Source organism: Corvus kubaryi, unplaced genomic scaffold (genome assembly GCF_017639235.1).
Source record: "Corvus kubaryi isolate FWS band 111438036 unplaced genomic scaffold, C.kubaryi_AGA036_p1.0 65149, whole genome shotgun sequence".
In the NCBI taxonomy this organism is placed as follows: Eukaryota; Metazoa; Chordata; class Aves; order Passeriformes; family Corvidae; genus Corvus; species Corvus kubaryi.
Window position 1 is genome coordinate 122114 of NW_024581794.1, and position 15596 is coordinate 137709.

Genomic DNA, 15596 nt, shown 5'->3' on the forward strand with positions numbered 1-15596 from the left:
CCTTTAAGATCATCAACTGTTAACTCAAGTTCACCACCATGTCCCTTCCCATGCATTGTGTCTACCTGTCTTTTAAACACCTCCAGGGATGGTGTTTCCACCACTTCCCTGAGAAGCCTGTTCCAAGCTTGGCAACCCTTTTGGTGAAGAAATTTTTCCTAATATCCAACCTTCCCTGGCACAACTTGAGGCCTTTTCCTCTCATCCTGTCACTTGTTGCCTGGAAGAAGAGGCTGACCACCACCTGGCTACACCTTCATTTCAGGGAGCTGTAGAGAGTGATAAGGTCAGCCCTGAGCCTCCTCTTCTCCAGGCTAAACAACCCCAGCTCCATCAGCTGCTCCTTAAACAATCTGTGTTCCAGAGCCTTCACCAACTCTGTTACCCTTCTCTGGAAACAGTTCAGCACCTCAGTGTCCTTCTTGTACTGAGGGGCCCAGAACTGAACACAGGATTTGAGGTGTGCCCTCACCAGTGCTGAGTACAGGGGGACAATCCCTGCCCTGGTCCTGCTGGCCACACTGTTGCTGGTACAGGCCAGGATGCCATTGGCCTTCTTGGCCACCTGGGCACACCCTGGCTCATGTTCAGCTGCTGGCACCAGCACCCCCAGGTCCTTTTCCTGTGGGCAGCTTTGCAGCCACTCTGCCCCAGCGTGGGGTTGTTGTGACCCAAGGGCAGGACCTGGCACTGGGCTTTGTTGAACCTCACACCACTGGCCCTGGCCCATCGATCCAGCCTGTCCAGATCCCTCTGCAGAGCCCTCCTACGCTCCAACAGATCAACACTCCTGCTGGAGTTGGTGTTGTCTCTAAACTGCGTGAGAGTGCCCCTGATAATTCCTCATCCAGATCAATTATAAAGACATTAAACAGAACTGGCCCCAGTACTGAGCCCGGGAACACCACTGGTGACCGGCCACCAGCTGCATGTAACTCCATCCACCACCAGCCTTGGGGCCTGGCCATCCAGATGGGTTTTTACCCACTGAACAGTGGGTAAAGCCACTGAGCCACAAGCAGCCTATCTCTCCAGGAGAATGCTGTGGGAAACAGTGTCAAAAGCCTTACTTAGTCCAGGTAGCAACATCCACAACCTTTCCCTCATCCACCTTGACCTAAGCAGGTCACCTTGTCATAGAAGGAGATCAGATCAGTTAACCAGGACCTGCCTAATGGGATCCATGGGAAAGACTACACATCCTATTAATGTGCCATGTAACTCATAAACTGATAAGCAGTGCATGCAGTACATCACACAGGAACAGGACTGAAAATGGACAGTAAAGCTGGACTGGATGAGATGCTACACACAATTTCATAAAGAGATGTCTCTCCTGCTGCTGTGGTGTTGTCTTGTTCTATGGGCTGAGATGGTCTGGCTGAGCCATGTATCTGTTTGTAGAGTTGCAGCCTTACAACTTTTCTCTCCAAAGGGACAGTAAGTAGTTTTCTCAGAATTGTCAACAGTGTGTTTTTCACAGCACTGAAAATGGGTTGCAAGGAAGCAGAGGCAGAGGAGAGTTGGGTATCAGTCTGCACTCTTCAGGGTGTAGACATGGCGAAGTCCCTGTGCATCCCTGGGGAGAGCTGGGGTGAAACCAAGCACTGGAAAAAAGCACTGAGAGCAGTATCGGGGAACAAAAAGGGAAGGATGAGCATCCTGGATGGCAGACACACTGTCTGAGAGAGAGGAAGGGACTAGAACTGTAACTAATGATGACGAGGGAGAATAGTGAAAGTCTAAAGGGCGATGCAGAGGATGCATGGGCATGTAAGCACATCAAGTCCTGGCAATCTTAAAAGCCATGTAACAGCCATCTGTCTCCAAATACAAAAAACAGAACAGGAGCAGAAGAGAATTACTCTAGACAGGAATACCTTTTTTTAACTTTATAACTTAAGATATGGAAAAAATTTAAAAATTAAAGAATCACACTTCTGCTGGAGGGAGGGGAGAAGAGGGGACAGGGAGAAAGGACTTAGCCATGGACTTTTTACTGAAGTAAAAAATCCCTGCTGATATTTGTAAGCCCTTGAAACCTGACTGCCCTGATCTTGTCTTTATACTTGTATCATATGCAAATATTAGTCCACTTTTTTCAACCATGGCCATGCGCTTTGCTGTATCTTCTTGCACTGTACATTTTTTTTTGAAAGCTGCACATTCTAGCTTTACCAAGCAGTGTACATGAAGTGTTAAAAATTGACCTATTTGCTAGTATTAGACCTGAAATTCCAGTAACAGCAGCAGAGTTGCACAAGTGTTTCCTTTCTATTATTTGATCTGCAAACCATATGACAGTGCTCCAGGCAGAGAGGTTGGCTGTGTGAAGCAACGGTAGGGAAGGGGCTAGGAGTACATCAACAACATGCCCCTCAGCAGTAAGAGACTACTCTAGACAAGGGATGTCTGGTTTACATAGGGAATACTGTCTGTTCCCAATTATCAGGTAATTTAATCCTCACTCTAATTTGACCAAACCTTCAAACCCATATATTAAAAAGTACCCCCCTCCACACACTTTCAAACAAATACTGAAGGTCAATACAAAAATATCACAGACAGGTCCTGTATATTGAAGGAAATCAACATATTGTTATAAAGGAAAAAGATACAGGAATATATCAATTTTAAAAAGAGGAGACAATTACATAAACATTAATTACAGTGCAAGATAACTAGGGAGGAGACATTGGGCAAAATAAAGGGATGGACTGTGAGAAGGGGTAAGGGTCACATTACCTACTTCTACAGGTAAGAAGGCTTTGCAAAAGGTAGGGAAGGATGGACAGAAAACATGAAAGAGTATAACTGGATTGCACACTCACCTACCTCTCCAAGCGTCTGAGCATTTAGTTTTGTTGAAGTCTGTGTGAAGAGTCAGATGAAGAAAATTCTCAAGAGACTGAGGATATGCTCTAAAGAGTTTTAGAGTTAGAGAGATAGGGAGCAGGAGAGCCCTTTTTGGACCTGGCTGATCTGCTAATTCCCCCCAGACACCCCAACCTGTATCTCACCACAGAGGTCAACCACTGCTTTCTGCCAACATAGTAAGTATAATTTCTGGATGAAATCAGAGGAGGCAATGGCAGAAAAAAAAGGGGAGGCTGGACACAAGCATGCTTCTGTCCCAAAGCTCAGAGCTGGTTACACTGAGACATCCTGGCAGGAATCTGTACTCTGCTACCCAGGGGAGTCATGTTACCAGAGGAAGGAAATGGAAATACAGCAGCAATGCCAACGTGGGAAGTCGAGTGCTCCCTCACCCCCTAAAAGTGCTGTGAAAACATGATACAGGAAGGGCTGCCCTTCTGTCATCTCTAATACAAAGCCTTACAAATGGCTCAAAAGAGTGGGAGGAGAGAGGTGGCCACTACAAGAAGCTTCCCAAGGACTTCTGCTCCAGTAGTAACGCTTTTGTAAGGAATATATCTAAATGCAGCCACTCAAGTGTTTACAGAAGACGACCAACTGTCATCAGACTATTTTCATCCAAGTCATTTTCCGGAAGGACCCTGTATTTTTAAAAGAAACAAAATACCTTCCCTTCCCACAGGGAGGACATTCATATGCATTATTCATAAATTGCTTTCTGCAGAAGAATCTGGGAAGTGAGGAATACTGTAGAGTAGTTTGGGGAAAGATTTACTGAGTTGTGTGTATCTTGAAAGAGGGGGAAGGCAGACAATGAAGAGAGAATAATTTCTCAAGTCTGGAAAAAGTTTATTCTTGGTGTTTTTCCTGTGACATGTGCCTGCCTACTGGTGCTTGCTCCTTACCCTAACCCCAGCTGACACCAGACAGTGCAAAGCAGTGACTTCCACCACGAGAACTTAGGGGTTTTATCACTTTTAGTCTCCAGTTCAGTAAGGTGGCACGGTACTACAAACAGCAAGACATGCCTGATGAGTCCCTAGAAAACTACTGGCTTTAAAATACAAGAGGAGCACCCTGAGCTGCCTCCCAGGGTGTAAAGGGCACATTATTTCCACAGGGAGCAGCAGCAGGCCACAGGAGAACGTCCAGGTGCTGCCCACACAAGTGCATCACAGTGGCTCAGAGAAGGAAAGCCTGCATTGCTCCCTGAGCAAGCTTTCATCAGAGAGAATGAACAGTCCTCTGCCTAGGTGAGATGTAAGAATCTTCTGGGCAGCTGCAGAAGATAATCCAGAACATGACACAACTGTGGTAACCTCTGAAGAAAAGACAGATCAATTAAATCTGTTCCTTTTCTCAACACCGCTTTGGCCTCCTGCAGAGCATCAGCATCTGCATATAATGGCTTTGTTATCTTGGACCATCTCTTGCCCATCACAGGCAATTTCCATTTCTAAGGACTGGGCTATCCAGAGCAGACTCCTATGTTCTCAAACTCCCAATGACAATGTATTTACCATATCCTTTCTAACTTCTTCCTGGCCCTTACCTTTCCACCAGAATCCATAATCAGACCTGTAGCGCACTATTTGGGCAACAAGTCCTGAGTAAAAGAGGATGCATGGTCCCTGGTCCTCTGCAGTCTCATAAAGGCCTTTAGGTTGGCCAAATGTAAGTCAGTGCATTTTTAAGCTTTCTGCCACTGAGGCAAATGCACCCTTGGATTACAGGCATTAACTAGCAGTTGCAGAAACACTTACTAATTCAAGTAAAAAGCTGGCATTCACTGTGAGAGCACGTGCTTCAGCTCCAGCCATCTGTCCTTAAGGCAGATCTGGCATCAGTGAATGTACTACAGCATAGTGATGAAAATTTTGATATGACTTGTGATAGAGATTATGTGAAATCACTGGAGGCTCACTCACCCTTCTCCCCACAGATTTCAGGGTCCCACCCTACCTTGTTTTTAAATACTGAGCACCACCAGAGTGACTCACAGGATCACTTGTGGGTGAGGCAGCAGCCTGGATCCCAGTGACAGCCATCTGCCCATCCCAAAAGCTCAAGATTGCAGGCCAGTTCAGCAGGCTCTCCTGATGGCAAGAGCCTCTCACCAGCTGTCAAAACACACCTTGGGCATATACCCATCTCCATTAACTCCAAAAGTTACTGGAAACAGGCTTGGAGCAGGAAGAATGGTATGTGAGGAATAGGTCTAAATAGTCCCTCAATACACAGTCCTGACTCAAACAAATTACCCTTGCATGGCTGATTTGCTAAAAATACAAACTCACCTGAATCCTGGTCACTTGCATCTGCTAAATTAAGCAAACTCAGAGGCTGCTGAGTGCAGAGTTTGGTGTGTCAGTGGCACTGCAGCGATACCTCAGTGACAGCCATCCTGCAGGAAGCAGCAAGAGAGGCTGGCAGCTGGGCTCTTGGGGCAGGTACCTGCAGTACTCAGAGTAAAGGCTCCAAGCAGACAGACTACTACCTTTCAATCAAACACTTTCAACTGCTGACTTCTTCATGTCTGTAAGTTCCCAGATTGATGGTCTGTAATGAGGAATGGTGGATATTCTGCTAAAGTTAGTAACAGTGGTAATGTTCCGGTGCACAGCATTTTCTGCTTAAGACTATATTTACATTATGAGGTTAGAAATCATGCAAAATTCCTTGCATATTGCCTAATATGAATGAGGAAAATTGAATCAAAGGAGAGACTGTAAGTCAAATAATACAGTAACTGAAAGAAAAGTGTGTCTGCAAATCTTTGGTAAGAGTTGTTACAAATTGATGCGGAGGATGTGTGATAAAAACGTTTGCTCTAAGGAAATGTGTGTTCTATTTATTAGCTTCAATTAAAAGGGTTAATAAGTTAGCTGGGGTTTTCATAATACTTTCCAACAGTTGCTTAAGCATTTATATACCAGCAGATGGAAAACACATTTATTAAACATTTGGTCTTTGAGTCATGCTGACGTTAGTATCTCAAGCAACATTAATTCAGGCAGCAGCTTTTTGTAATGGCCTCATTCTCTGACTAACTGGTGCACAGTTATAACTTCACACAGGAGTCAAGAAAACTGCTCAGATACAAAGAAAATCTGACCAGAAGCCCACAGGGTGCTCCAGAGTAACTGTGCACATATAAAATATGCAGAGAGATGCCAGGCTGCTGCAGAGGAAACAGCGGTCCAAATATGGTCTGTATCTCTCATCAAACCACCTGTGGTCCCAGAGGCCTGGCTTGCTCTAGGGAATGGAGCTGGATGCCCAGGTCAGCTGGGAGTGAAAAGAGTAAACTGGGAGCAAAGACACTTTGACAGCTGCAGACTGGCTATTACAGCAGAAGTTCCTTGCTTTACAGGTGTAAGGACACGAACGGTAAAAATGATGTTCAGGTACTACAATGCCACTGCTTTAAGAATTGTGCAGGAATCTAAAGCACGGAGAGGAGTTAAACATGCAGGGAAACAGCTCAAATGAATGCGTGCAAGATGTAGCGCTTCTGTGTGTAGAGAAGCATGTTAAAAATGGAATGGGAAGGCGTGAAAAGATAAAGCCATACACTAGACTGAGGAGAAGGCACAGACAGAAGGGAGGAAAGAGAAAGGGTCAGGGAAATCTCCAACACTACGTAGAGAAAATGCTATACATTTGCTTTACTGCAAAAGAAAGGGTTTGTGCAACAGCCTTGCTATACTGACCCCTGCAGCCCATCCTTCTCAAGAAAACTGGAAATGCTTTTTTTAAGTCTGTTATGAAATGACTGACAATTCTGCAGTCTCTGGATACAGAGAATGAGGTGCTTAGGGAAGTCAAATAAAATAGATGTTTTTATTACAGTTAGGGACAAATACAGTTTTTAATCCTTTATCGTTTCTAAATCAGTCTCCTATGTTTGTTTTGCTGCTTCCTTGTTTTCCACATCGGAATAAATAGAATTAGACTGGAAGTTTATCCAGAACTTTCAGAATATGTGTTTTGAAAAGAGTTTTCACGAACCAGTTGTTAGTGAAAGGAATGAAAATCCATCCAGAACTATTTCCAAACTTCCCTGTAAGTTTTCTGCTTGTGCACTGTGCTTTTTGTAGCTGACTGGAAGACACTTCTACAGATACCACTACAGAAATGTTAGCAGAGCCTCATTAAATAGACGAATTATGCATCAGTCCTAGCACACACAGAAGGTAACAATTACTGGAAGTTTCACCCAGCAGTTAATGGAGACACTATTACTATTTAGAGAAACAATCACCTCATTTATTTTTTTTTTCTTGTACTATGCAAAGAGAAATTAATTTGTATCATGTACCAAACCAGCTGCAGACTCCCAATAGCTCCCCACAGACAGAGGGTATTTCCCAGCTCCTGAGGCAGGTTCTTGGATGACTGCACAACATGCCCTGGACTTGCACTGCACTCCTTAACTCTGGTGAGTTTACTGGACTGAGCAGTGAGCTCACATGCCACCAGGGCAGACTCTAAAGAGCAAACAGTTACGACTATCCAGCACCTGATAAAATAAAGCAAAGTTTTCTCCAAGCACCAATTTATCTATCACTTTATCTATCACTAGTGTCACAGAGGATTCAGCTCTTTTCTGAGCAGACAGCACAGCTTTGACAAAGTCTAGTCCAAAATCACTACGAAGTCACAAAAGTAACTTCCAAAATGGATAAAAATGAACAAATAAGCTTGCAGCCCAAAGAAATACAGTTCACTACAAGACCTCTGTGCAGTGAAACTGTGAAGAGTGATAAAACTTTTAAGTCAGCAGCAAAAAAAACTATTGACAAACAGCACTGAAGCATAAACCTGTCTCTCTCTAAACTCTGTCATTTATTCACCACATTTGAGGTTCATCTCTTTACCGAGATAGGCAAGAGACAGAGAAACTTATGATAGGTGCTTTCATTATATCATCACTTGCTTTGTAGTTTATCTCCCATACACACTCACTAAAATATTTACAGCAAATGTACTTCCCATAAATACCCCTTAAAAAAATCTCTATACAAATGCAAAATAGCTAGATCCTTTCCTGGAAATAAGCTCCAAATTCAAGCATTCTCTACAGATTACATCTGCAGCAGCAGTAGTCCATATAGGCCTGTACACTGAAAAAAATTACCGAAATGGCACATAGGCATAATCATTTGATAGTGCAAGTACTCACATTCTCAAGTTAACCAAAGCAAACCAGTGCTTCTTAGTCACTTCATACTTGAATGAAGCTGAACATGTGGTCAGACTTGCCAAAATATTCAAGTAACATAAATGCAGCTTAGTAGTCTCTAACAAGTCTTTCTAGTTCTTTTTCCTGCTGCTGATTGATTCAGAGGGTGCAGAAAACACCACCCCTGAAAGTTTGTCTTTCCACTCTTAGAGCTCCGTGCAATTAAGAAACTTGCTTCAATACCTCCAACGCCCAGATCAGCTCCTGCTCATCCAAAGGCATGCTCTCCCAGGCAGCACAGCAGCACAACAAATCATAGGTATTTGCAGCCCAATATTCTGTCTATTATGAACTGCCGAGGATTTGGAGACACGGGCGTACATAGCTGCGTGTTAGAACGCCAGCCTCAAGGGTTTGCAAAGCCAACAAGTCCTGACAGTTTCTGCAAAATGTTGTCCAATTTAATTCTGAATTAAATACTTGCAATTTATTACAGCGTCTTTCTACAAATAAGGGAACAAACAGCTTTATCCTGCAAGAAGCCTTCTTTGCATAACAATCATGAAACGAAAACTTCATCTTGCATTAACATATCCCCCAGTACAAGCATTTAGATTGTTTTAGACTTACACGTCAGCCCACCAACTTTTTCAATAGACAATTCTACTGCAGGGAGAAAAAAAAATTAGTAAACCGATCAGTAACACTCCATGCCCAATTTTTCTTTCCTTGTAAGCAGAGGAAATTTTTCTGCATGACTTAAGTTAAAGGCATATTACAAAGAAAAGTCAAGTTACATGGGGGGTTTAGGCAGCAAACAGCTACAGTTAAGTCACACAGCAGAGGTTTTGCAGTCCACTTTCTCAAAAGGATTACTGAAGGTTACAAAAGGATATGGTTTCTGTCTTAAAGAATATACTTCTAATTATATAAAAAGGGGGTGGGGGAAGGGAATAGGAATATCTTATTTCAGCAGATTTAACATTGGTGAATTTAACCTTAAATCACCAACTGATAATAGTAATTCCAAAGACTTAATGTAACTTTCACTAGCCTTTAAAAGAAACTTCTTGTTTTGCATAAACTGCACATAATGACACTCCATATTTCAACTGTCCTGCACACAAAATGTTTTAATCCCATGCTCTAATTAGAGTAATTCTACAGTGAGCACAGTGAGCAACCAACAAGCTCCTGCCATGCACTTGAAATTTTCCATCTAATCCTACTGTAGCAGCCTCAGCTTTAGTGGGCTAAAACTGTTTGTGCAGTGATCAGAAGAGGAAAATATTGACATAACCACAGGAGGAACACTGCTGCTGTGCTGTTATCAGTCGTTCTGCAATCTCTGCCCCCTCCTGACCTGCCAGCCCTCCTCAGCAACCTTTGAACATGCCAAACAATCCATTTCACAGAGTATCACCCAACCAAAACAGACAGTTTGGCAGCTTCTTACAAATAACAAAGAAGTGAACACCTCTTCAGGATATTGCTTGAGAAATGTTTTTATGCTTTGCGGAGAAGCAAGCAACAAAAATTAGACTGACCAGTAAGGGTGACCAGGAAGAGCTGTGTATTTGATGTGCAAGAGTTGGTTAATCTCACAAATTAGTTACAGACACAGGGTAACAGCCACATGATTCTGCAGCAAAGCCCTAGGCCTCCCAGAGTCTAGAGTAAGCCCTGCAGGTCCTTGAGAGCAAAGCACACTGCATGCTGAATGACTGAGTGCCAGTCCTTAAGTCTTCCCAAACAACTTTCCACACTATAAATATTTAAAAGATTATCGGGGTGGGGGATGGGGGGGAACAGATGGGCTCTGATCTACCAGGAAACATGTTTTCAGTATTTAAACTGCCATTACTTCCTTTTCCTGCTCGCACAATGTAAGAATTTTTTTAATTAATAATCCAAAGGGGGAAATTGTTCCCGTTTAGTTACCTGTAGCACTGCCGTTAGTACTTGCTGGGTAGGCCATGTTTGCTCAGTGACACATCCACAGCTAGGCTGTTTGATGTCATGCAAATGCCATGCATCAAGTCCAACCAGACATGCAACCTGGAACAAACAAGTAAAAAGCAGTTAAAAATATGCAGTTTTAAGAAGTTAGGTACATTAAGGCATTTTTGAGTGTTTAAAGTGTCATCTTCAGTGCAAACTTCAGCACAGCAGTAACATGCTCCTCTTAAATCAGCATCCTAGCTACCACAATCCCCAAAGGTGTCCAAGTGCTTGAAGCTGAACTGTAGTTCTTTGAGAACCTCCAGATCTGTCGTCAGTGAGGATCTAACCAGCTGAATTTGCAATTGGCCTTGTTTTTTTCTGGCCTGCCCTCAACTTTTTTGCAGCTGGTCTTTAAACTCCCCTGTACCATCGCAGATTCCTCACATTTGCTAACATGTGTATAAAGTTTTAGATTACCCAAGATCTTATGTAGGCAGGGTTAGAGGATTTTTTTAGGTGAAGAGCACCTACAGAAGTGCGGTACCAGCGAGTGGGGGACCAGTTGCAATTTCTGAGCTCAGATGTCCCCCAGGGGAGGTGAGGGAAGAAGAACCCTCAGATGCAGCCAGAGCAGGCATCCCCCTGCCTGACAAACCTAGACACTGACACCTACTGTGTGGAAGCTGGCAGGGTGGGGGGGACCAGAGGTGGCACGGATGCTGTCAGGAGTGGTGCTTGTCTGACTACTAGACCTCTCCACTGCAAGTTCAGCAGCAACGGGTTCTCCGGGTGTTAGGTTTTCTTCCAACCCACTCATGGCAGATTGAACCAATAAGCAGCGCTTGCCTGAAGCTCAGGCTGCAGGTACAGAAAAAGGGCGCATTTGGCTGCTGAGAAGAAGCCAAATGAGAGGTAGAGACCAAATCAGCAGCAGTTCTGTGGCTAGCTGCCTGCTGGCCATCTCTGCAAAGCCAGACTCATTAGCTCTGCAACAGGGCTCCTGGCTCCTCCTTCCCTGCCCACCTTCGGTGCAGTGGGCAGCCTGACTACAACTTTCATGCTTGGAGCAACAGATCTGACTCATATGGGGCTGCAGAGATGCCTCTTCGTGAGTCTGCTGCGAGTTTTCTGCAGTCCAAACAGCATTTCATTTTGTTGACTCAGATAGGTGGAGCTTAGGTGTATGAAGAACACCCTGCTTTGCCGACCCCTGTCTGACTTGGGCTGACAACTCCTCAACAAACTACTAGTCACATTTTTCCAATTATATTTGATTTGGCTCTGACAGTATGTGCAGGGAAGTATTTAAAAGCTAAGCAGATTAGCAAAGTAAAAGAAAATCAAAAATTAATGAGCGCAGGCACCATGTGAATTTGAGTCAGAGATACACTGACTGATAGAGAAGCTGGCTGTCTTTAGAAGCTGACGGAGCTCCATCACACAAGCTAATACAGCTTCGCTTTCTCCTTCAAGGAACACATGCACAAATGCCTTCATTTTTAGTACAATCCTGATACCAGTTTCCCAAGAATGCAGAAATATCTTCATTGCAATTCCTCCTCCCCTAGCTCTGCCATATATGCTGGCGTTTACCATCTCTTGTTCAGTGGAGGGCAGGACATGAAGCTGCCATAAAGACTGTGTAAGTGAAAGGCTACAAACAGCAAAATAAAGCAGGAATCCAACACAGGCCATGATGCAGAGAAGTCTATCACAAGATTCCAGGCATAACGATAATTATCAAATTTCTGAAACAATAAAGCATGACAAGAAAAAAACAGAAAAACATTTTGCTGGCAGAGTTTGCAGCCAGGACAGAAGTTTTAGATCTGTGAACTTTTAGGAAAATATTATCTACTTCCTTTCAAACAGAGATATTTTAAAGCATCACTCCCATCTCTGCTTGCTCTAAGGATATAAAGTTATGCTTTAAGCTGAAGACAGGCAATTTTTACTGAGTCACAATGAATGCTTACTAGAAAATTATCATCAGTCTCCATGTGAAGTTGCTCAGGACAGCCACTGTCTCAGGGCAGGCTGCACTTAGCAGGGCATCAGAGTCTACCAGCAGTGTATCCTGGTAAAGATAACTGATTTACCCACTTCTAATTTGTTCAGCATAGCTCTTTGCTTTTTTCAGGAGCATTAACAACAGGTGTGCTTCCCTGCTTTCATTATATACACTGTACAAGGGGAGACCTGAGAGCATGCACCCATGGGTAAGAGGGGATCCTGGGTGGGGACACACCTCTTTTAGGTGCAATGCAGTCCCAAATATGAGTGGGTCAACCACAAAAATGAGGCCCGACTGTGGCATGCCTCATCATGGGTTTAAAAGTAAAATCTGTTAAAAACACTGGTCACCATTCACAGGCCCACATGAGGAGAGCTTCCCAATAGCAAGAAACAAATGTAATTGAGGTGAGAATTGACATAAAGTTAATAAAAACAGTGCTGAAAGTCTAAACAAGGCCAAGATCTCCATTTTGTTGTGGCTTGAAGAGATGTAATTGACCTGTTACAAACTGCCTTTGGGTATGCTTCTATTAGTTTCAAAGCTATGCAGGCTTGAGTACCTCAAGCAAGCTCACTTGCTGCTTCTGAGCTTAAGTGAGGATTAATTAAATTATTCAGGAAGCATATTGAGCCCAACAGATAGAAAGAAAAAAGAGAGAAAAAACACAGGATCTAATAATTTGTTAGCTAAGTGGAAGGATTTATAATTTATTCCTTTCTTTTCTTTTTTTTTTTTTAAGATTAAATGTAACAGGAATTGACAATCTGCCTATTAAACAGCTCTTTAAGTACAGAAAAAAATCTGATCTCGCTCAGCAAACTCATGAAGGAAGGAAATTTTGTTAAAATGTGCTTTGAGCCATACATTGGGAAGTGTATTTCTGAAACAGCAACAACACATACATGGATTATTTTTAGAATGGTGCCACATGTGATTCCCCAGCTGCACACACCCCAGAAGCTGCATTTGGACACAAGTCTCTCATGTGGGCGAGGCGCAGGACAATACCGGAGGCCAGCTAGAATACTGAGAGGAGGAAAACAGCCTCCTCTACAGCTAAGCATATTCTCTCTGGTAGAGACATCTTACACAAGAAAATTAGTAGAGGAGCTTATATATTCCTTTCCCAACTCTTCAGCTCTTTGCTCATGTGTTTTTACATGCTCAACCCATGCTTGCCTGTGAATACTGTGATTTACAGATCCTAGGGCAAATGCAAAACAAGCAGAGACTAGCCACATGAAGAATTATTGCTCAATGAAGCAGTTGTTTAAAGTGTTTTGCATTAGATATTCAAACTCTCTTCTGCCCTGAGGTTCAATAGCAGAAAACTTAAAACACACATGATCCTCAGTTTCTACAAACGTTCATGACACCCCAGCATTTACAGGTTTTTCCAGAATGGTGATTATTTAGGCAGAACATAAAGCCTATGTCCTAATCCTGTCCTAGTCACAAGGGAAAAGAACCGTGCTCCTCTTTTGTGCTGCATGTAGCCAGGTCACCGACAGCTATTCTAGTGTTTCAGCACTAGAAGTATCTGAGTACGTATAGATCAGTTCTGGCATCCATACAGCAGAACTACAGAAATGTAGTAGCCTCAAGAGGCACAGACTTTGCAGAAAATCCAGGCTCACACTTCAGTCTGATGTTTGCAGGAGACACTTAAGATAGAAAACAGTTGAGGTTTGGTCTAAGAGCAGCTGTAGAATAGCATGTTGGCAACACAGTAATTAGAGGAGAAATATAACTCAGCTCTTAACTCAGAAAAGCAACCCTGGAAGTCCTCCTGTCCAGGGCTGAGGTCACATGTGGGAAATGGTGATGGGCACACGCTGGTTTGTGGGATTCAACAGGACAGATTTTGGCTTCCCAGGCAAGGAGGCTTTAGGCTAAATAGATAGGTATGTAACTTCTTTTTTCTCATGGCATGCAGATTAGTAAGAGCAAACAGTCACATCAACCACTCCAAGCGAGCTCCAGATCAACACTGTATTTTGAACCACTCACAGGGTGAATGTAGCTCAGACTACAATTCTGTTGTTTAAGATCTGGATCAGAACTGTGAAGGATTCAAAGCTACTGGCTCCCAGTTGTTCAGATGGATTCAGTCAGGGGATGGTTCCAGGAGAAAAACCAGCTCTGCAATCCTATCCAGCAAGTGCAAAGAGGTGATTAAATGGCTTAGGGTAGAGGGGTTTGACAGAGCAAGTCGACCCATGAGATGCAATACTCAAGAAGAACTGGTACTGCTCCATTCCTGCTATACATCAGTGCCAACAAGACTTCTGCCTGAGACTTCCCTCTCACATGTGCGTCGTTCTAGCAGTAGAACTTGCCCAGTTTCATTCTGCAAGACTCTGATACCATTTGCAAACAAGAGCCAAGATACATGCAAAACCCATCTAAAAACACAGATGGTAATTTCTCTAGCTGCAAGAAGAAATTAGCACTGGGAATCCCTCCTGCTCAGCTGGAGTGGTGAGCACTTTTCAAACTTGTGCTTCTCTACAGGAAACAGGAATGTCTGCAACCTGTATGTACCAAGTATGCCAGGTGCAATTTAAATGAAGCAAGGTCTGTTGCCAACAACAGCAAAGGAGAAAGTATGTGGGGAGTTGCTCTGTGGTTGGTATCTACCTGGGATAATGACTGTATCCCTGATACTTTCTTTTCAATCTCACTCCTACTTTGGTTGTGTTCTTCTTACCCTTATATTTATCAACATGAGTGGCCAATAAATTGAAAGGCGACATTTGTAAGGGAGAAATATCTTTTTTTGTAGATGCTATTTTAGAATTAAAGATAAAGAACAAGTAAGAATGCAGGCATATGAAGATTTTTTTTCAGGTCAGACACAATAATCAACTTTGAGATAAGGGTTGTGAATGATTTTAAATTTCACTTAATTATTTAATCATGTAACAATTCACCCATTCATATACTTTCCACAGCAAATGTCTTTCTAATGTTGCATCCAAATCACAAGCAAAATTATGCAAGTTGCTGTTCAAGTCTCACTAACTGAACAAAATAAATCAGTAGCTAGGCCACCCTAAAATGCAGAATGAAAAATCCCCTGGAAACCAGTGTTTCCTGCAGCATCTCTCAGGCTGCAGTCAGCTATGATTCAGTCTCTCCATCACAAGATACAGAGATGATTCTTACTATATGCAGTGTGACAGGTAATTTATTTTGGACAATATTTAAGTAGTCAACCAAAAGAAGTCACCTCTCACTATGGGTTTTTTCCTGCAGAATCTGCAATAGGATGAGAGCAAAAGAAGCCTTGTAAATCCTTTCAACAAGCAAGTTAATTAAGGAGATATGGCTACGGTCAGCATGAATTTACCTGCCTGCTTTCCTTACTCCATCCACTTTTGGAACTGGTCTGTAAAAAGGTCTTTCTTTACAGCAGAGCTCCAGGCAAAAGCTGAGCTAAGCTCTGTTAAGAAGAGAGTGATGGCTCAGAAACTCTGGGACCTGAGTCAGCAAGCTGAAGAACAGTCAGAGTGCTCCCAGCCAGGGCAAATGCTTCCCTTCTGTCAAAAACAACAACAACAAAAAAATCAG

General features: G+C 43.1%; 1 protein-coding gene across 2 annotated transcripts in view; it reads right to left on the reverse strand.

The window, feature by feature from the left end:
- The window catches only part of LOC121673058 (KN motif and ankyrin repeat domain-containing protein 1-like), a 129336-nt gene that overhangs the window by 40273 nt on the left and 73467 nt on the right, over positions 1-15596 (reverse strand). For both annotated transcript variants that reach the window (XM_042046095.1, XM_042046096.1), the window contains exon 3: positions 10004-10120. In XM_042046095.1, coding sequence (XP_041902029.1) covers positions 10004-10040 — 37 coding nt within the window. In that variant the 5' untranslated portion in view covers positions 10041-10120. The remainder of the gene's footprint in view (positions 1-10003; positions 10121-15596) is intronic.